General features: G+C 52.2%; 1 protein-coding gene across 1 annotated transcript in view; it reads right to left on the reverse strand.

Moving 5' to 3' along the window:
* Positions 1 to 18276, reverse strand: part of Papln (papilin, proteoglycan like sulfated glycoprotein) — a 36770-nt gene extending 18494 nt beyond the window's left edge. Inside the window, exons 1-15 of the mRNA XM_008849787.2 lie at positions 18215 to 18276; positions 14631 to 14690; positions 9562 to 9677; positions 8258 to 8318; positions 7946 to 8048; positions 5554 to 5684; positions 4732 to 4855; positions 4210 to 4290; positions 3950 to 4122; positions 3708 to 3831; positions 3184 to 3310; positions 2731 to 2796; positions 2027 to 2234; positions 1346 to 1528; positions 1015 to 1156 (exon numbers count right to left, since the gene is read on the reverse strand). Of these exons, the coding sequence (XP_008848009.1) occupies positions 1015 to 1156; positions 1346 to 1528; positions 2027 to 2234; positions 2731 to 2796; positions 3184 to 3310; positions 3708 to 3831; positions 3950 to 4122; positions 4210 to 4290; positions 4732 to 4855; positions 5554 to 5684; positions 7946 to 8048; positions 8258 to 8318; positions 9562 to 9677; positions 14631 to 14684 (1693 nt within the window). The 5' untranslated portion in view covers positions 14685 to 14690; positions 18215 to 18276. The remainder of the gene's footprint in view (positions 1 to 1014; positions 1157 to 1345; positions 1529 to 2026; positions 2235 to 2730; positions 2797 to 3183; positions 3311 to 3707; positions 3832 to 3949; positions 4123 to 4209; positions 4291 to 4731; positions 4856 to 5553; positions 5685 to 7945; positions 8049 to 8257; positions 8319 to 9561; positions 9678 to 14630; positions 14691 to 18214) is intronic.
* Between the last annotated feature and the right edge of the window lie 1699 nt (positions 18277 to 19975).

Below are 19975 nucleotides of genomic sequence, written 5' to 3' on the forward strand. Positions count from 1 at the left end.
GCTCTCTGCACTAAACTATACCTACATATCAGCCTGGCCTCAAGACTCCCTTTCTGTTTCCTCCCTTCCTCTGTGAGGCTGACTGAGGACATCTCTTCCAGGAAGGGAGCAGAGAGCAGTGGTTTGGTGCAAAGCTGCAGCACTTCCTGCTGAGGGAAGGCCAGGCCTGGGCCCAGGCAGATCTGAGGCCAAACCTTCCCACACAGCTCAGTACCACTCTCTCCTCTTCTCTCCCCAGCGCTCGGTGCGCTCAGACACTGTGGCCCATGACAGCCAAAAGGCTGAACAGTCATTCTTACCACCCCCAGTGTCCAGACAAGAGGAGCTTCACTTGCCCAGGGCCACACTATGGTCAGCAGGCAGTGCATCTGAACCCAAGTAGGTCCCTCCTCTGAGACAGTGGTTCATAGCTACCCTGCCACGCACCTTTGCTGGAATCCTGCTGTCCTCACCTGGAGGTCCCCAGAGTTCAGAGTTCCCATCCTTAGCACTTCAAGGACAAACATTTTTCTCAGTATCAGAGGCTATGTCCCCTCCCACCCTAGCTCAGCCATAACCCCCATTTGATTTCAACATCACATTCACACATATGCCAAGTAAATCCTAGCCTCTGTGCCCTCCTTTCTGGAAGTTCCCATGCCTGGGAGACCTTGTTCCACTGAGGGATGAGGATGGAGGAGACAGGCAGAAGCAGTATGTGGGAAAAGTCTTCCCTGGAGGACTTCCTCTCCTCTGCACTCAGTCACTCAGTCATTCAACAAACAATTGTTGAATACCTACCTCATACTAGATACATTGGGGTTGGTATGTATACAGAAGAACAGATAGTCACCCAACCCTCAAGAAGCTTTCAGCTAGCAGGCCTAACAAACCATATCCAGCCATGCAGCACCAGGAAACTAAGGTAAGGGTGACCAAAATGACATGTTTGAGGGGAGGCCGAGGCAGGCAAAGCCCCAAGGAGGAAGTCCACACTAGGCTGGCAGAAGGGGAAAGGGGGTATCCTGTGCTCACCCTGAGGAAGATGGCAGGGCTGCCTGTTGCAGGGTTCCACCTCAGCGGGCTTCGACAGCTGCAGGCCTCCACAGTGGCCAGGTGGCCGAATGGCACAGATGACCTGTCGCCTCCGAGTGCCCAAGCCACAGCTTTTAGAGCACTGGGGTCCCAGGATGGGAGTATGAAGAAAGAGACCCTGAGGCTGGGGCACCATGAGGAAGTGGGGGTGGGGGGACAGTGCTCTGCAACAGCCCAGGTCAGATTCAAGGGCAGGTGTGTGCACAGCACCTGACCAAGGCTTTGGGGAAGCAAGGCTGGACAGCAGGCATGGGGGAGGGCAAGGACTTACTAGACCCCAGGCACCGACTCGCCAGGCCTGGTCATGGAGGAGTGGACAAGCCTCACGCACACAAGGCTCCGTGAGGGCCGGCTGGTCCTTCAAGGAGCATGCAGTGGCATGGAGCAGAGGGTCCTCATCATCCTGGCAAGTGACCCTCCTCTTCCTGACACCGGTACCACAGGTGACGGAACACTGCAAGGACAGGATATGAGCAGCTCACCCCAGTCCCAAGGAGCCATAGCAGGTAGGAGAGCCTATCAGGGAAAGCAGACAGCACTCTCCTGCCCTGATCTCACTCCTGGGCCCAGAGAAGCTGAGGCAGTGTTGAGATCACGCAGCATGATGCTCGGCTGAAGAGTATTTTTCATACCCTTTTATTTGCAATTTGAGTATACATGGATGCTGGAAACAATGCCTTCCTCACCCCCAAATACCATGTCTAGCTATGCCATCAAACCAAGGCAAAGCCTTCCTCCTATCCAGACTTGGGATTGTAGAGAAGGTGGGAGAGCTGTGGACCAGGGGTCTGGAACTTGCATCTAGTCCCAGCCATGTCACAGCTTCTGAGATGGCTCCCTAGGTCCCATAACCTCTGAAAACCTCAGCTTCAATAGCAAAGATAAACCTCCCAGCCCTGCCCTGCAGTTATGCAGGCCCAAGACACAGCTCCTGATCCCAGCAAGGCCTCACCTCTCCCCAGGGCTCTGTTATCCAGGCTGCACAACGCTGCAGGTTACAAGCCTGTGTGGTAAGAGGCTTCCCAGGTAGACCAGCACACTGGGCCTCCTCAGCAGCCTCCTGGCCACCAGTCCCATCTGAAGAGATGCAGTAGACAGAGCGAGACTGGGATCCGCCCCCACAGGAGGCTGAGCAAGGCGTCCATGGTCCTACCTTCCAGCTGATGAAAAGTGGAAACAGTTAAGAGTGACCTGGGAGCCACAGTTCCCCAGCACGGAATGGACCTAGGACCCATCCCAACCCTCCCATCTCTGGGCCTGAGAAGATGTTGCCAAAGAGGTCTGTAGAGAGACCACTACACAGGCCCTCCTAGGCATCTCCACTGCTCACTGGTGCCCAAGGGGTCCTTAAAACTGAAAGGATGACTGCTTTCCCTCAATGTTCCTACCTTTATCCCAACTCCCCCTTTTTCCTTCTTACAGGTCCTGTCGCCCCTGCCAGACCCCATCTTTGGATTCCCACCTTAGGTGGGGACATCTCTAGAGGGGCTGTGCTCCTTCTGTGAAGAGAGGCCCTGCCTGGCAGGGGATGCAAGGACCAAAGGAAGGGGTGGCCTGAGAACACCATGCAAAGCCAAGCCCACCACAATCTCACGAGGCCAAGAGCGGGGGAGTCCCAACACCAGCCCTGCAGAAAGCCCCTAGGCCAAGGATTACCTGTTCCCACACACAGGCTGGGCCCTAGCATGGCACCACACTCCGGGCCGGTGCAGGAAAGAGATCCTTTGTGCACGAACAAAGGCATTGCCAATGCCGATAGGCCCTTTTGCCAGATTTCTGCCTCACCCCTAAGCATCTACCCAGTCCCCTGTTGGCTTAGATAGGAGCATCTGGTGCTGTCCCCAATCCTCTTGCCACAAGCCTAGGCATTCTGAGTACTATAAAGGTAGCCAAGGATGGAGAGAACAGCCCCATCCTTGGGGCTCATGCCCTGGGTCTCATGCTCAGGTCCCTTCACAGTCTCCCTCAGTGATAGCTGCAACCTGTTACAGAGATCTCCGGGCCCCCCAACCTATCTGCTCTATGCCTAAAGCAGCTTAGGGGCTCCCCTTCCTTCCCATCCAAGTTCTTGGGCTCTACCATAGGTGGGGAGGGCTGTCAAGTCCTCACCGCTTGGTCTTTGGGCAGGGGTGGGTGTTGCAGGGACGACGGTGGGCTGGCCGAGGTTGACGCTGGCACATGTGGTCTGGGTAGGCCTCATTGTCAATGGTACAGACTACTAGACGGGACTGGTGACCTGCCAGGAGCAGAGACACAGAATAGTGGGTGGGCCAGTACTCTTCAAACAAAAGCAGGGCAAGACACACTCTGGATTGGACGACAACTCACCCTGATTAAGCCTCAGGTGACCCTCTGTGGTAGGTACCACCATCACCCCCAACTTACAGAGGAGGAAACTGAGCCTCAGAGAAACTTAGGTGTGGTCACTAGCTCCAGGCCTGGCCTGTACCCCCAAAGGGGAATCTCCACTACACCTTCTCAGCCTAAGGACTTAGGCTGCAGTCCTTCATGAGGGCTCCTACTTTTCCCTCACAGGGAGGTGTCCTCCCCATAGTGCTGCCTCAAGACCAGGACTTGCCTGCCTGAGTCACCCTGCCCCTAGTCTGATTTGTCCTGCAGCTCTGGGCACCCACCTCCACCACACTCCATGCTGCAGTCACTCCATGAGCCATGGCTCCAGCTGAAGCCTCGGCTGGGATCCTTCACTGGCAGGTAGTACTCATAGTGCACACCGGGGTTGGGCTCCTGGCTGATGAGCTGTACAGAATTCTCCCTGAGGTCCAACCTGGCCCTCAGTGTCCCAGCAGCCCACCCATGAAGGGGGTTGGGGGTCCACAGCCATCCCATCCAGGGCCATCCTCTACAGCCCACTCACCTCAATGACCAGAGGCTCCGAGGTGGGGCCACGAGCTAGGAGCCGCTCAGGGGCCAGGTCCCCCTCAGCACCACGCTGGTACTGTAAGACTGTGCTGGCCACGGGCAGGGCCTGGGCTGCCTCGATGGTCCAGTGCCCATTGAGGTAGTACTCACCGCTGATGCTCTTCACCGCTGTGGAGACCCAGAATCATCAGGGGACCTGGGACAGTGAGGCACTTCCTGGAGTTCCAGGTAGTCCAGCCCTAAGCCACCTCTCACCCAGGAAATTCCTGCTGGCAGCAGCCTCCTCAATCCAAATGCTGGTAGCCCCCGCAGGAATGATGAAGATATGGTTGTAGCCTGATGAGGACAATGATTTGGGTTGGCGGGGCATGCTCCATTGCTACTGGCTGGACTGCTTGGGGGCAGTACTCCTGGCAGAGGAACTAGCTTTACAAAGGCCAGAGGAGTGGGAAGGCTCTGAGCACCAGGGCAGCTTGGGAGGGGAAGGGATGAGGATAGGGACAAGAGGAGAGGAGATGAGGGTGGGCATCCCCTGTCAGCACTGTGAGATTAGATTACACAAGTGAGTAAGTGTCCCCCACCAAGGTTGGCACACAAGGAAGGGAGGGGCTCTATGAAGGGTACAGCCTCTACCCTGCAACCATGTGACCCCAGCCAGTAGACCCACTGCATGAGCATCATTCAACCTCAAGCCATGGCCAGAGCAGAAGACAAGTAAGCCAAGACAAGCAAGAGACCCTTGTCTGAATGGTCTGAAGACCCTTTCAGGGACCCCACCTCTGCTGAGGTCATTGGCATCAAAGGTGCCTGTGACAGGGTAGCATGTCGAGCCATCACCCCCACACTGAAGACATTTGTCCTCCTGCTTGGGGGAATCTAGTTTGTGGTCACAGCCAACAACCTGTGGGGACAGATAAGAATGGGGAGGACGAGTGAGAGAGAAGAGACATGGACACAGCTCCAAATGCTCCAGGCAGGATAGTGGGGTCAGGGGTGGCTGACATCTATTCATCTTTCTGCTCAGACCATCATGGCTCCTACTAACCATGTCCCACCTCTCTTTGGAGGTCATGTCTCCCCCATGGTTTGGATGAAGCTCCCTAAATGTGGGTTTGGACAAGCCAGCGAGTTGTTTCCCCCCTTTCCTCATAGAGTGGTTCAGTTGAACATCAGGCTGATAGGTCTGAGACCTGGGACTCAGGCTGCTGGGACTCCTGGGAGCTGACAGGCTGCTGTGGCAGAGGCCTGAAAGTGCCATTTTGTCACACCTCCTGGGAAGAACTGCATGAGCCTAAAGCTGGCCCAGAGAAATGGGTCAATAAGCAAGCATCTCCCAGCCACTCACATCCACTTGGGTTTGGTTGAGGCCAGTTTTGGCTACCTAGAAAGTCTTTTTTTAAATGAGGTTTATGTTCTCAAAGGACAAAGTTAAAGTGGTCAGGGGGGCATCTGTGATGGCTACATAGAGCATTCTAGGCGTCTGGTTTGGTGCCCTGGTGACTTAAGAAGTCAAGTCAGACACTTGGCCCTGTCATTGCTATGAGACATGGCCATAATAACCCCCAGCCAGCATGGAGGAAGGACAGGGGCATAACTTACCCGGCAGCTGCCATCCACACAGACATCCTGCTTGCCAGGCTCACAGGGTGTCCCGTCCACCACAGCCTCCCTGTGCTTATAGTAGAAGTTCTCTCCCTTGGGAATGCAGTTCAGCTCACACTTGTTTGGGGCTGGGTAGGCAAAGGGAGAAAGCTGAGATCCTGACACAAGACCCTGTCTAGTGACAGAGACGCATGGGCAGTAGACAGAAGTGCACTCATGTCTGGGAGAGAAGGCTCCTCAGCAACACCCAAACAGCATAGAATCCCACCCCATCCCAGGGAGAAGGGATAGTCTCCATGAATCTGTTGCATCTCAGGAGACCAAGTCAAAGAGCAATCCCAGAGCTCTACTCATTTTGTTTTGCTTTGACACAGGGTTTGTATCCCAGGCTGGCCTCAAACTCTCTCAACTGAGGATGATCTTCAACAGTCCCAAATTGCTAACAGGGTCATAATCATGTCCTCCACAAGGCTTCCAACCTCCCATCTGTTTTTTTTCAATATTAAAATTGTTTAACATTTATTTCATTATGTATTTATATGTGTATGTGTATATGCACATGCATGTGGTGCCCAAAGAGGCCAGAAGAGGGTATGAGAAGCCTGGAACTGGAGTCACAAGTGGTTGTGAGCCACCTGCCATGGGTGCTGGAAATTAAACATGGGTCCTTGGGAAAAGCAGCAAGCACTCTTAACCACTGAGCTACCTCTCTAGCCCCCTAAATCATCATCATCATCATCATCATCATCATCATCATCATTTTCTCCTTCTTCTTCTTCTTCTTCTTCTTCTTCTTCTTCTTCTTCTTCTTCTTCTTTAATTAATTTATTTTTATGGTTCTTTTGGCTTCTTCTTCTTCTTCTTCTTCTTCTTCTTCTTCTTCTTCATTGTATGTGTGCAGGTATATGTGGAGGTGAGAGGACAACTTTCAGGAGCGAGTTCTCTTGCCACTATGGGTTCTGGGACGCTAACCCAGGCCTTTTTGCTTGCTCGGCAAACACTTTTACCCCACGAGTCACCTCACTAGCCACCCACTACTCTCTTTAGCCTTTCTTCTATATTCCAGTTTTTCTTTTATTTAATATTTTATTTATTATTTTTATTTTTTGTATATGAGTGTATTGCCTACATGTATATAAGTACATCATGTTATGCAGTACACCCACAGAAGTCAGAAGAAGGCATCAGATCCCCTGGAACTAGAGTTACTAAAGGTTGTTAGCTTCCATGTGGGTGCTAGGAATTGAACCTGGGTCCTCTGTAAGAGTAGCCAGTGCTCTTAACCACTGAGCCATCTCTCCAGCCCCAATTCCAATTTTTCTATCACATGGAAGAATTTTTAACATACATCTACTAGGAATCTGGGACTACTGTATGCTAAAGGGCCCCAGGGGAACTACCTTTCTGGGCTCAGTAACATCAGGGCACACAGAAGGATCAGCATTCAGCATTAGAAATCAGAGTGTGGGGACAGAGATGACTCAGCTGTCTCACAGAGGACCAAGGCTCAGTTCCCAGCACCCACACTGGGCAGCTCACAACTGCCTGTAACTCCAGGGGATCTGATGCCCTCCTCTTGCCTCCGAGGGCATCTGCAAGCCAGTAATACACATACAAACACTCAGGCACACACACATAAATAAATCCCAGAGTGCAGAGGGGGTGTAGTTTCAGGGGCCATTTGTAGTGCACAGTGAAAACTAATACCTCAGAATTATCCTGAGGCTTGATTGTGATTTTTTTTTTTTTTCTCTGAGACAGCATCTCACTAAAAATCCCAGGCTGGTCTGGAACTCCTGGAAATCACTATGCAGCCCAGGCTAGCTATGAACTCCAGACACAAGTGGCAGGGATGCACCACCACTACCAGTTTTGTTTTGTTTTTTAATTTTTGGTTGTGCTAGGGCCTTGCTAGGCAAACACTGTCATGGAGCTGCATCTCCAGCTCTAAGGCATCTTCTGACCATTCTAAAATGCTTTAATTACATTGGTGTTCTTTTTCCAAACCACGCCTGCGTCTGCCAGACCACATGTAGGTCTGGGTAGATGGGTCTGGGTAGATGGCTGGAGCAAGCTCTTTCTAGCCTCTGGTGCCATTGGCCCAATAGAGCACCAAGCCTACCTACTGTCCCCCACTCCCACTCCCACTCCCCAGCTCTGTGCAACTCAGGGTGAGCAAAGCCCAGACACACTATAGTTCTGCTTTTGAAAATGTGTCCCCAGGAGAAAAGGCCGGAGGGACCTCAAAATCTCCCCTGCTACTGGGTTGCAAAGGGCACGTGCTGGGGACGCTGGTGATTTTCTAAGTGACACTGCATCTACAAGCGGACAATATGAACTGAGTCAGTGTGTGCAGGAACCCCCAGAGGCCAGAGGCCCTGGCTCTTACCTCCGTAGTAGGGCAGCCACCGGTAGCGCCGGCCCTGGAACTCAGCGCTGTCGAATACCGAGCACTGCTCCGCCCGGAAGTCCCGCGCGCCATCGGGGCAGCTCTGCGCGGCGGTGCAGGAACGTGGGTCCCACCGTGGGCACCAGGGGAGGTCGGGGTCCTGCCCATCCACCCTCCATGCCAGGAGCCCCGGGGTCCTCCGTTCCCCCGACCCCAGGAGGGGCGTCCCGCCCTAGGGATGCTGTAGTGCCTGCTGAGGATGCCCCGCTCAGGGAGGGGCCGCGGTCGCTGGGGGCCAGGCGGGTGCTTTACCTCGGTGCGGCAGGTGCGGTGGCTCCGCGCAGGACCCACGCAGCTGGCGCCTCCGTCTCTCCTGTGGGGCGAAAGCACTGGGAAGACCCCAACGTCCCCTCCCCCTCCTGGGCTCTCCTGCAGGCGCCTCGGCTTCCGCGGGGCTCCCCAGTGGGCAAGGCTGGGCCAGAAGGGCGGCAAAGGTGAACGGGAGGCGCTCAGACGTGAATCTCTTTGTGTGGGTGTAACCGGACCCGTATTGGTACTCCTCAGAGATGACTATCCTACCCTTTGTCTAACGCCAGGGCCACTCTGCCCTTGGAACTTGATATCTTACATCCCTACCTACCCGGTCAGTCTGCAACTGAGGAGTAAATTCTCCAGCGAGTTTTTGCCTTTTCTTTTTGTTGTTGCTCTTTGGGTTTTGGAGACAGGGCCTCACTTTGTAGCCCTGGCTTGTTTTTGTTTTAGAGACGAGGTTTCATGTAGTCCAGGTTGGCGCTGTAACTGGGGATGACCTTGCACTTCTGATCCTCCTGCCTCATCTTCCTAGTGCTGAGATTAGAGACCTGTGCTACACAGCCGGTTTATCCAATGCTGGGGATCCAACCCCTGGCTTCCTGCATGCTAGACCAGTACCCCACCAACCGCGGGAATAACTAACTGATACCTGTTACTCTTCTCACAGGTTCTCAGGAAGGTGAGTTCACAACCCCACCCGCCTTGTTACCGTTACTTAGTACCCAGCCCCTCTCTACAGAGAGCATAGTGCAGTGCACATAGAAACTTCTTTTCTTTTGTTTTTTGTCTTTTGAGACAAGGTCTCACAATGTAGCTCTAGTTACCCTGGAACTCACTATGTAGACCAGGCTGGCCTCGAACTCAGAGATCCACCTGCCTCTGCCTCCCAGTGCTGGGACTAAAGGCGTGGGTTACCACATCCTCACACAGAAAATTCCTAATCACCGGCAGGGAAGGAGTCGAGGATCTATATTTGACAAAGCATTTGAGGGCAAGAAACCACAGGAACCGGGACTGCCGGCCCAGAGTGACTCATTAACTCTGCAAATGAAGGCCAGGGCCACGTGCCAGTCGCTGCAACAGGCGCCACAGGCTCCGAGCGAGCGGAGGAAGCAGACATGGCTCAGTTTCTCCCGATGAGGGCTGAGTGTGGGAATCCGAGGTGAGTACATGGGAAATTATTTGTTTTCCTTTATGCACCAATACTGCAGAATGAATCTGTCTCCTGGTGGCCCAGACTCCAGGCTCCTGGCTCCCACCCTCTGCCCTCTTGCAAGCTGCTGCCCAGTTCTAGCCTCCCCTACCTCTGGGAGTAGCAGGGACGCTCCCTGAAGCTGATACCTCCTCCGCAGGTCCGGCTGCAGGGGCTCCACTCGCCCCAGGGGCCCCAGCTGTCACTCTGGCGCCTCATGGTGCGAGCCTAAGAAGAACTGTGAGTTAGCATCACCCCCTTGGACTTGAGGTAGGGGAGCCGTATTAGGACCCTCCTCCTAAAGATACTCCCCTCACAACAGTTCAAGGAGCCTGGGAGCTTTTAGAGCTGCCCCTTTACAACAGAGAAATGTGGCCAAGCACTCCAAAGTGTGGATTACAAAATTAGCTTGCTGCATCATAAGACGTTAAGAACCATCTTAGGTCGTGACTGGGCTCAGGCAGCTGGAAAAGTCTGCAGCCAGAGCAGTGCCCAGGCATTTGGGGTACACTTTGATGTGAAGGAACCCTAAAAAACAGAAGGGAAGGAACCTAGGACAAGAGTACTTTATTGTACAACTTAAGGCCTGTTATCAAACCTTGCTTGCTTCTACGGTTTACCAGGCATGGTGGGGCAGAGGCTGTAGCTCCTGACTGTACTCTGCTGTGTCCAGGACACAGCCTGGCCTGGTATCCCCTTGAATGGAACCTGTGGATCAGCAGAGTCATTCCATTCAAGAGGCACATACAAAGCAGTGGGGGAGATCATGGAAGGTCCTCAGGTGGGTGGAATCTATCTATGTCACCCCAAGGCAGAGTGGCACTTCAACAGGATCCGCAGGAGAAAAGCCACACCAATCCTGGTTGTAACCTTTTCTGTTCTGTATGTGAGCTCACTTCCAGAAGTTTCTGTAGTTCTGGTCTTTTAAACTAGGAACTTAATTTTGTCCTCTGTATGTGTGAAAGAGGTGGGGAGAACTGTAGTCTGCCTGTTAATTTGTGGCAGAGACTCCCAGGAATACCCCAATATCCATCTACCTTTCTACCTATATGAGAGACTCTTAAACCCATGACCCACTCTTCTTAGCTTCCTGTAGCTAACTGGCTCCATGATATGCAAATAAAAGTGTTGGGCAGGAGTCTCCAGTAGTCTGTGACAAGACGACATGCATTTGGGCATTTGTCCTCCTGTTCTATTGGCTGGAAAACAGGTGTGATGCTTGGAGTGGGAACAGCCTTTTTAAGACTATGAAGTAACTTGACAGTAAAGTCCTCCAGCTGTGAAGTGAAGCTGGAAGGATCCTAGAGCCTTGAGGACTTTGTGAGATGAAACAGCTCTGAACTTTCGACCCCTGGGTGTTTATATGAGAGAAAGATCTAGACTGTCCAGTTAAGACTGTTTAAAACTACACAATGGAAATATCATAATGAATGTGACAGCTTGCAGCTCCCATCAAATGTCCACATGGTACACAAACATTCTCATTTAATCCTCTCAACAGATGAATCCATTCCATCGCTTAGGGAAAGCGATGAAGAGAAAAAGCCACAAGTAGGGAATGGGCAGGTCACCACACACGCCAAGCCTCTGTGCTTATCCTAGGGCTGTGTCCCCACCTGCCTAGGGAAGCCCAGGGCCGAATGAGACACCAGGTTCTAAGGAGCTAGACAAGGGTAGGCTTTACCTTACAGTCTGAAGAGACAGATGAAATGTTGTAAACATGTCTCATTTGTTGGAAAGGGGGCTTATTTTAAGATGTCACCATATAAGAATCTTCAAGAAAATATCTCTTCCATTCTTTAGAGAGAGAGGGGTCAACTGTAGAAAAACAAGTTCTTCCCCCACCCCCTAAGACTAGCCAGTCTCAAGGGAAGAGGAAGGTTTGCTGATGTCTGAAGCCAAGCATCTAGTTACTCTTGTTTTTTTAATAGACCACAACTCTGAGGCAGCGTAAACCACACTGAACTTGCTGAACCACACACAAAACCAAGCCCAGGCCAGCCAGACCAGAGGTCTTGCCTCCCATTGTAAATCATCCACTTCAATTCTAGCTAGACCAGAACCTCCAAGCTTTCCGAATCACTGAACCAAAATGCTCAGGTATTCTGACAATGAAACATAAACTGGTTTTACTTGGATCAAGTTTATGGGGGTTTTTTTTTTGTTTTTTTTTTTTTTTTTTTTTTTTTTTTTGCAGCAGCCAAATGCTCACATCAAAGGCAAGTGTGGGCAGCTTGAAACCATTGCTGATCGCACACCTGGACTACACAGATGGGAGTAGACACCACTTGTAGAACAGGCTGGCCTTGAACTCAGAGATCTGCCTGCCTCTGCCTCCCAAGTGCTGGGACTACAGGCGTGTGCCACCACGCCCGGCAAGTTTCTGTTTTAAAGAGGGAGCTATTTATGTTGGGGTAGACATGGGGGTAACTTTCCAGGCTGAGTTTCTGATCCACATGCCTCCCAAGCCTTGCTTGGCATATGGCAAGTGCTAGAAGGAGGCTGTGGGGGCGGGGGGGGGTGTGTGCTGCGGCCCTCACACTGCTGGTATGAGCCTGGCTGTTGCTGGTCCTGTCCAGGCTCTGTTTGGTTTGGCTGTTTAGCACGGCAGCCCCTGCAAATCTGGCCACAGTGAGGGATGCACTGGCCATCAGGTCAGCCTCTAGAGACCAAGCCCATCAGGTACCTTACTGACATCCCTTGTTTCCTTGTGCCCAGAAACAGAGGGCTCCTGTAGACCCATTTGGGAACCCTAGTCTGTGTGACCCTGAGCCCTGCTCCCTGCACCTTTCCACACGCGTTCAGTCACGAGCAGTGTGAGCACATTTTGTTCTCCATAATTACCTAAACCCCAAGCTTTGCTGTGGTATGAAGCCAGGAGCTGGTACAGCCCAACCCCACCCTGGGCCTGTCCCCACCTGTCTCCTGCTGCTCTCAGCACCCCACCCTTTCTCCTCCAGCTCAGGCTTCCAGCTCAGGAACCCCCTTTGCTGCCTGTTTCTAGGGGAGTCAGCTGCCTTCTATACATGAGTGTGGGAGGGAGAGAGGGCAGGTGAGAATGGAGGCTCCTACTGTTACTCATCCATCCACTCATTCTATGATGTCCACCAGTCAGCCCTGACAGGGAGGGACTCTGAGGAGATCAGGACCCATGGTAGAGCCTGCTGCTAGCTAGAATCAGAAGTATGGGCAGCTGAGCAGTGAGCCAGGAGCACACCCCTCCACAGAGAAAGCAGACAGAGACTCAATCTGGGACTCACATGCTGAGGGGAGGAGGAGCAGGAGGAGGCAGAAGGCCACTGGGGTCTTCCCTACAAGGAAGAAGGGCCCTCACAGGACTCAGTGTGCACTGTAACCATTGATTCATCTGTGTGACAATGTTGGTGTGTGATGGGCATTAAAACATCCAAATTCAGGGCTGGGGAGATGGCTCAGAAGTTAAGAGTGCTGGCTGCTCTTGCAGAGGACCTGTGTTTGATACCCAGTACCTACATGGCAACTGACAACTCCAGTTCCAGGGGAATCTGATGCCCTCTTCTGACCTCTGCCAACATTGCATGACACAGGTACACTTATATACATGCAGGCAATACACTCATACACATAAAATAATAAAAGAAAAATAGAAATTCAAAAATAAAAATGATAAATAAAAAAAATTGTTTTGTCTTTTTGAGACAGGGTCTCCCTGCAGCCCCAGCTGGCCTGGAACTCTCTATGTAGACTAGGCTGGCCTTGAATTCACAGAGATCTGCCTGCCTCTACCTCCCGAGAGCTGGGATTAAGGCGTGTGCCACCACACCTGGCATAAAATATATTTTTTTAAAAAATCCAAATTCCAGGAATATAAGACTTAGAGATTGGGCTAGAGTCACAAAGCTGTTATGGGGTGGCTCTGGAATTTCATCCTGAGGTCCTGATGCCGTCCTGGAAGCCCCTCCAGCTGGGCTTGGTCTGCATGTCGCTGAGGTACCAGCATGTGCTGAAGGACCTTACAGGGCAGTGTGTAGGGAGCAAGGGCTATAGGCTAGCACAGGTGACGTGTGGAAAGGACATGAGGAAGGAGGGTCTGGAGCCCACCCACTACCCTGACTGAGGCTTGTGTCAAAGCATGAGTTCTTGGGAACTGCCCAGTACCTACCGCTGACACCCACCACTGCCTGCCTGTCTCATCTTCCACACGTTTCCAGGAGGCAGCATTGCCACCTCCCTCCCAAAGGCAGCAATCCTGACCCTTCCCTGTTCCCCCCCTTTTTCACCTGAGCCTATCTGGAGGGTAGGCAGGGCTGTGGTTTCCCCTGTGAGGAGCCTTTCGGGGGGGGGGGGTGGAATGAGGCCTGGCTGCCTCCAGCCCTCTGTTCTGTTCAGCACCCACTCCACCGACCCTCTCTTCTCTAAAGGGTCCTTACCTGTCCTTGGGAGGTAAGGGAGCCTTTTGCTTTGGGCCCATCATGAAACAGCTACCTGGTCACACTTCCTGTATCCACTCTAGGTTTGCCCTCATGGTAGCCACTAGCCACCAATAGTTTAAAGGACTTAAGCTCAAATCAACTTTCAGAGTTCCTCAGTTGCACTAACCATATTATCAAGTGTTCAATAGCAGCATGGACCTACTGGCTGCCCACTGGGCAGTACAGACAGCAGACATTCCCACCATTTCTTGAAGGTAGGTATCTAGTCGGCTGCAGCAGTCCCCTGTGGGTTTTTTTTGTTTTGTTTTGTTTTGTTTTTTTTTTTTTTTTTTTTTTTTTTGAGACAGGGTCTTCCTGTAGCCCCAGCTGTCCTGGGGGAACTCACTATGTAGACCAGGCTGGCCTTGAACTCACAGAGATCCACTTGCCTCTGCCTCCCTAACTAGTGCTGGGATTAAAGGCCTGCACCACCACACCCGGCCCTGCGGGTCTTGCCTCTTAAAAGGAGGGTGGTATTCTGCAGCATTGGCAGGAGCCCAGTGGACTATACCCACCACCTTCAGATAGGGGAGGTGGCTGGGAAGTTGCCACACCTGCAAACTGCACCCTGGTCAGACCTTTAGGGTGTCTCCAGGTGAAGGAGCTGGAGAGCCACGGCTGGCTTCACTTTTCGGGTCTTCCTGGCACCACCCATTTTCTGCGGTAGTTGCTATAGGGCCCCAACCTCCCCCTGAAGGAACTTCCCAGGGTGGGGCGGGGCTGCACTCACCCAGGACCCTGGAACGGCGGCCAGCAGCAGCGACAGGAGCAGGAACAGCTGCATCTCCCCCTGCAGGAGAAGCCGCGGGTTAGAGACAGAGGGACGTGGACAACGCTCCAGTCCCTGCCAAAGTGCAGTCTCCAGATGTGTGGGCGGGATGAACTACCGCGGTCCACCGGGGACCCAGACAAGCTCACGGACCGCTAGGAGCGCCACGGTGCTCCCGAGACAGCACGACCTGCGCGCACCCGCCGTGGGAGAGGAAGCTCCCCTCTACCACCCGCAGAAGTTCGGGAACAGCTTGTTTCTGGGTTCCAGAGGGAAAGCACAATTAAAAATACCGGTATGCTGTTGAAAAACAGTGAGCTTGGTACCAAAGAAACCAGACTCAAATTTATCAAGGGAACTTTTTGGAAAAGTCCTTTCATCACCTGTTTAAAAACAGCTACTAGGGGTTGGAGAAATGGTTCAATAGCTAGGAGCACAGATCGCTGTTCCAGAGGACCTGAGTTCAATTCCCAGCCTCACAACCACCTATAACCCAGCTCCAGGGGTTACACACACACACACACACACACACGGTTTAAAAAATTTTTAAAAACTAGGCCAGGCGTGGTGGCGCACGCCTTTAATCCCAGCATTCGGGAGGCAGAGGCAGGCAGATCTTTGTGAGTTCGAGGCCAGCCTGGTCTACATAGTGAGTTCCAGGACAGCTGGGGCTACAGGGGACCCTGTCTCAAAAAGACCAAAAAATAAATTTTAAAAACTAATAAAAATAATAAATTTGCGGTCAATTTTCGTAATAAAAAACAGATGTGTGCATGTGTGCTCGAGGTTGATGTTCCATCTGCCTCAGCCTCTCTCCACCTGTTTTTAAGCCACTGTCTCCCACTGAGACATCCCCTAGGCTGGATGGCCAATAAGGAGGCGTGATCCGCCTGTCTCCGCCCCCCACCCCGCCCATCCCCCAGCACCTGGGCTACAGAGGTCTGCAGCTGCTCCGCTCTAACCTGGGTTTGGGGGATCCCAAATCAGGTCTTTAAGCACTTTACTGACTGAGCTATCTTCCCAGCAACCCCCCTAATCAAAAATAGCTTCAAAAAATGGAAGTTATAGCTGGGCGTGGTGGCGCACGCCTGTAGTCCCAGCACTTGGGAGGCAGAAGCAGACGGATCTCTGTGAGTTCAAGGCCAGCCTGGTCTACATAGTGAGTTCCAGGACACCTGGAGCTACAAGGAGACCCTGTCTCAAAAAGACAAAAAAAAAAGGAAGCTATCTGAAGGCAAGTTCTTTTTGTTTGAGACACTGTCTCACTGTGTAGCCCCTGACTGGCCTAAAATTCGCCTCTGCCTCCAGAGTGCTGGGATTAAATGGGTGCGCCACCACGCCCAGCCTGCAGATGATTTTTAAAAATCAATTGCTGGGGCTGGAGAGATGCTCAGCAGTTAAGAGCACTGACTGCTCTTGCAGAGGAGTTGGATTCGATTCCCAGAACCCACATGGCGGCTTTGAACCGTTCTTAACTCCAGTTCTAGGAAAATCCGAAGCCTTCTTCTGACCTCTGGGGCATTGCACAACACAGGTGCACTCACATACATGCAGGCAATACACTCAGACACATAAAATAAAAATAATAAATAAAATATTTTTAAAAATCAATTGCTTAGTCAAGTGTGGTGGGTAGGTGTCTGCTCATCCCAGTTACTTGGAAGGCTGAGGCAAGAGTATCACTAGAACCAGGGAGTTCAAGGCCAGTCTTGGCCACAAAGAAACCCATTCTCCAATTCAACATCTTTTAAAATATTTCCTTTATTATTATTATTATTATTATTATTATTATTTTGTCTTTTGTTTTTGAAACAGGGTCTCCGTGTAGCCCCATCTGGCCTGGAACTTGCTATGTAGACCAGGCTGGCCTTGAACTCAGAGATCCTCCTGTCTCTACCTCCCTAGTGCTAGGATTAAAAGGTGTTTGCCACCACACCCCACTTCCTTTATTATTTTTATTTTATGTGTATGAGTGTACTGCCTGCATGTATGTAAGTGCAGCCATGTTGTTCAATGCCCTCAGAGTTTAGGAGAGGGCTACAGATCCCCTGGAACTGGGGTTGTTAACCACCATGTAGGTGCTGGGATTCAAACCCAGGTTCTCTGCAAGAGCAGTTACTGCTCTTAACCCTGAGTCATCTCTACTGGTCCTAATTTTAAAATGTTAATTGCAGATCTCAAGGTGCAGCTAGGGCTTACTTATCCTGAGATCCTATTTGGATCCCAGCACCAGTGAAGTGCACACACAGGGTTCCTGTCATATATATATGTATGATTTTTTTAATGTGTATGAGTGTTATGCCTGCATGTAGGTAAGTGTACCCGTGTTGTGCAATGCTGATGGAGGACAGATGAGGCTGTCAGATCCCCTGGAACTGGAGTAACGGACAGTTGTTAGCTGCCATGTGGGTGCTGGGATTCGAACCTGGGTCTTCTGCAAGAACAGTCACAGGGTTCCTGTTTTAAATCCAGGCCAGCCCTTGTCTGCACAGCAAAGCTTCTTTCACAGATTCCTTAAGCAGTGTGTGTGCAGGGTGTGCACATATGCATGATGGTGTTTTAAGCATGCCTGCACTGTGTTCCTGCCCAGTGCAGTACGGGTTCCATCTGCACACAAAACGGTGTGTATGCGTGTGTGCACATGTCTCTGTAGCAGAGACTGACAGAAACATTAAACAAGCACTGACGTGTATGTTCAATGTTAAAATCCATATTCTACCAACGTTCTAAATTCTTTTTAAAGTATAAAATGTCATTTTTATAGAGATAAAGTACAGCGTACAGAAACCATGTTCAGCAAAGTTTACCGTGGCAGGTGTATCGATCCTAAGTCCTGATTAATTTGGTACAGAAGCGATTATTTTAGTCATTTTTTCATGATCAAAGCAGAGATTCCCGAGGCTGGCAGGGGCAGCTCCTAGACGCATGAGCAAGGGAGCAGACGTAGGCTCCGCGGTAGCAGCACCCAGCTGGCGGGGTGTGAGACTCGCCTTGGACAGGTGAACTTGTCAAAGGAGAGACTGAAGGACCGACAGGAATTTCACCGCGCTGCTATCTCCAGCCTGCAATTCCAAAGTCCCGGAAGCCTGACCATATTAATTCTCTCTGCTCTGGGGGTGGCGAGAACCCGTGGGTGGGGAGGACAGGACCCGGTGTCCCCGCACGCAGGGCGGGCTCTCCACACCCCGCGTCCCCGCCCTGGTCGTCCGTGCGCCTCCGAGGGGCAGAAGGGCGATTCCCAGGGGGAAGCCGGGGCAGGGCTGGCCACCGCCCAGCTCTCGGCCGCAGGTCCCCAGGGGCTTGGCCTGGGCGGTGCACACGGGATGCTGCTCCGGGGAGGGCAGCGGGCAGACGGCGGGGACGCGGGGTCCAGTCCACCATCTCCCACCCTACCGGACGCCGCGTTGTGCGGAGCAGAGACCCAGCTCCCAGGCGGAGGAGAGCCGGAGATAGGGTCCTCCGCCCGCCCTTCACTTCCACCCCACCGCGATCGCCCGAGATGCCCCGGGCACGCCCTGCCAAAGGCTCCCGGCTGTCCTTCCTACCTGCCTCGCAGCGCAGGAACACAGCGCTGCCCGGTCGGTGCCCAGTCCTGGGTCAACCCTACCACGCTGAACGCCAGCGGAGGTTGGACTTTCTCTCCCCGCCCCATTTTCCCCCACCCTGTCTGCTGACACCCACCTCCACCTCCAATCCCTGAAGGAGGACAGTGCCCCCACCGAGAGGCCCCGTGGTGCCCAGCTTTGCCCAGTGCCTCCTCCTCTTGGGTCTCTGCCAAGGCTTTGCTTATCCTCCACTCTGTGGGCTCCGGGTCGTTCCTATCTGGGGTCTGTGTCAAGCACTTTTTCAGTCAAATTTCCCTTTGCCCAAGTCCTCCAGGTCTTTGCTCTAACCCTTCTCACCACACCTACCCCACACCTACACACCTCTGTGTCCACAGAGGTCTCCTAAATTCCATTCTTCAGCCTCAATCAAGTTACACACACACACACACACACACACAGAGCCAGCTTTCCCATCACCTTGAATGTACTTTCCCAACCTCCTCCAGTTTCTACTCATCCCTCAAAACCCTCCTTAAATGTCACATTTTTAAAAAAAATTATTATTTTTATTTTATGGGTGTGCATGTATTGCCTGCATGAGGGTAAGTGCACCTGTGTTGTGCAGTGCCCATGGAGAACAGAAGAGGCTGTTAGATTCCCCTGGAACTGGAGTTACAGACAGTTGTTAGCTGCCATGTGGGTGCTGGGATTCAAACCTGGGTCTTCTGCAAGAACAACCAATGTTCTTAACTGCTGAGCCATCTCTCCAACCCCAAATGTCACATTTTGACATTTGAGGACTTCACACCACCCAGGAAGAGTTGTTGCTTCCCTCTTCCCTCCATCCCTGACCCTAGCTGCTGTAGTTCTGTGGAGCATTACAGACTGGACTCTGTGCCCTAGAATCAGCTGTGAGTTGAGATGGGTAAGGGCTGCATTTCCAAGGTGGCCTGTGACCAGGGCCCTAGTTGGCATCAGGTAGGCACTCTTACCACATTTATTTGTGATGAGTTTAATTTCCTTTCCAGCTTTTTCTACTTTTTACCAACCAACACACTCCTTGCAAGACACTCCTTTACTGAAAACTAGAGTTCACTGATCCCTTGAAAAAACTGGCCCTGGGTCTGGGCCTAGGCCTGTGGGAGGTCACAGAGGCTGGCCCCTGGCACAACTGCCTCTCCCTTGGGCTTAGAGAGACAGAGGTGTGTAACAGGGAGCTCAGCCCTCTTCAAAGGCCCACTGGCGTTCTGACAGAATGCTGATTAAAGCTCACAGCTCCTCACACCCACCTGTGCAGGAGGAGGGCAGCGCAAGATCTCAGGGCCACAGGGAGTTCGGATTCCGAGGCAAAGATAACGTTTGGCAGCAAAGCAGTAGAATTACTCAGACTTCCTAGAAAAGGAAGATGGTTTCCTCAAAAATCCCCATCCCCCAACTGAGACCTTTCTGAACTTGGTCAAAGGTCCCTGTGAAATGGGAAGAAAATGCTTCTCCTGCTACTGAAGAATGGGGACAGCTGAGAGGGTGGGCCAGCCACCTTCCTTCTGGGCTCTCCTTTTCAGGCTTCTTTCCAGATGCCCAGGCTTGGATTCTTTTGAGTTTTGTTTTTGAGACAGAGTCTCACTGTGTAGCCCTAGTTGGCCTGGAACTCCTATATAGATCATGCTGGCCTCAAATTCACAAGAGATCTGCCTGCTTCTGTCTCTCAAGTGCTGGGGTTAGAGTGCCTACAGTCATGCCTATACCTAGCTCTTTTTTTTT

The sequence above is a fragment of the Nannospalax galili genome, unplaced genomic scaffold, assembly GCF_000622305.1.
Source record: "Nannospalax galili isolate Female #2095 unplaced genomic scaffold, S.galili_v1.0 scaffold24, whole genome shotgun sequence".
Classification (NCBI taxonomy): Eukaryota; Metazoa; Chordata; class Mammalia; order Rodentia; family Spalacidae; genus Nannospalax; species Nannospalax galili.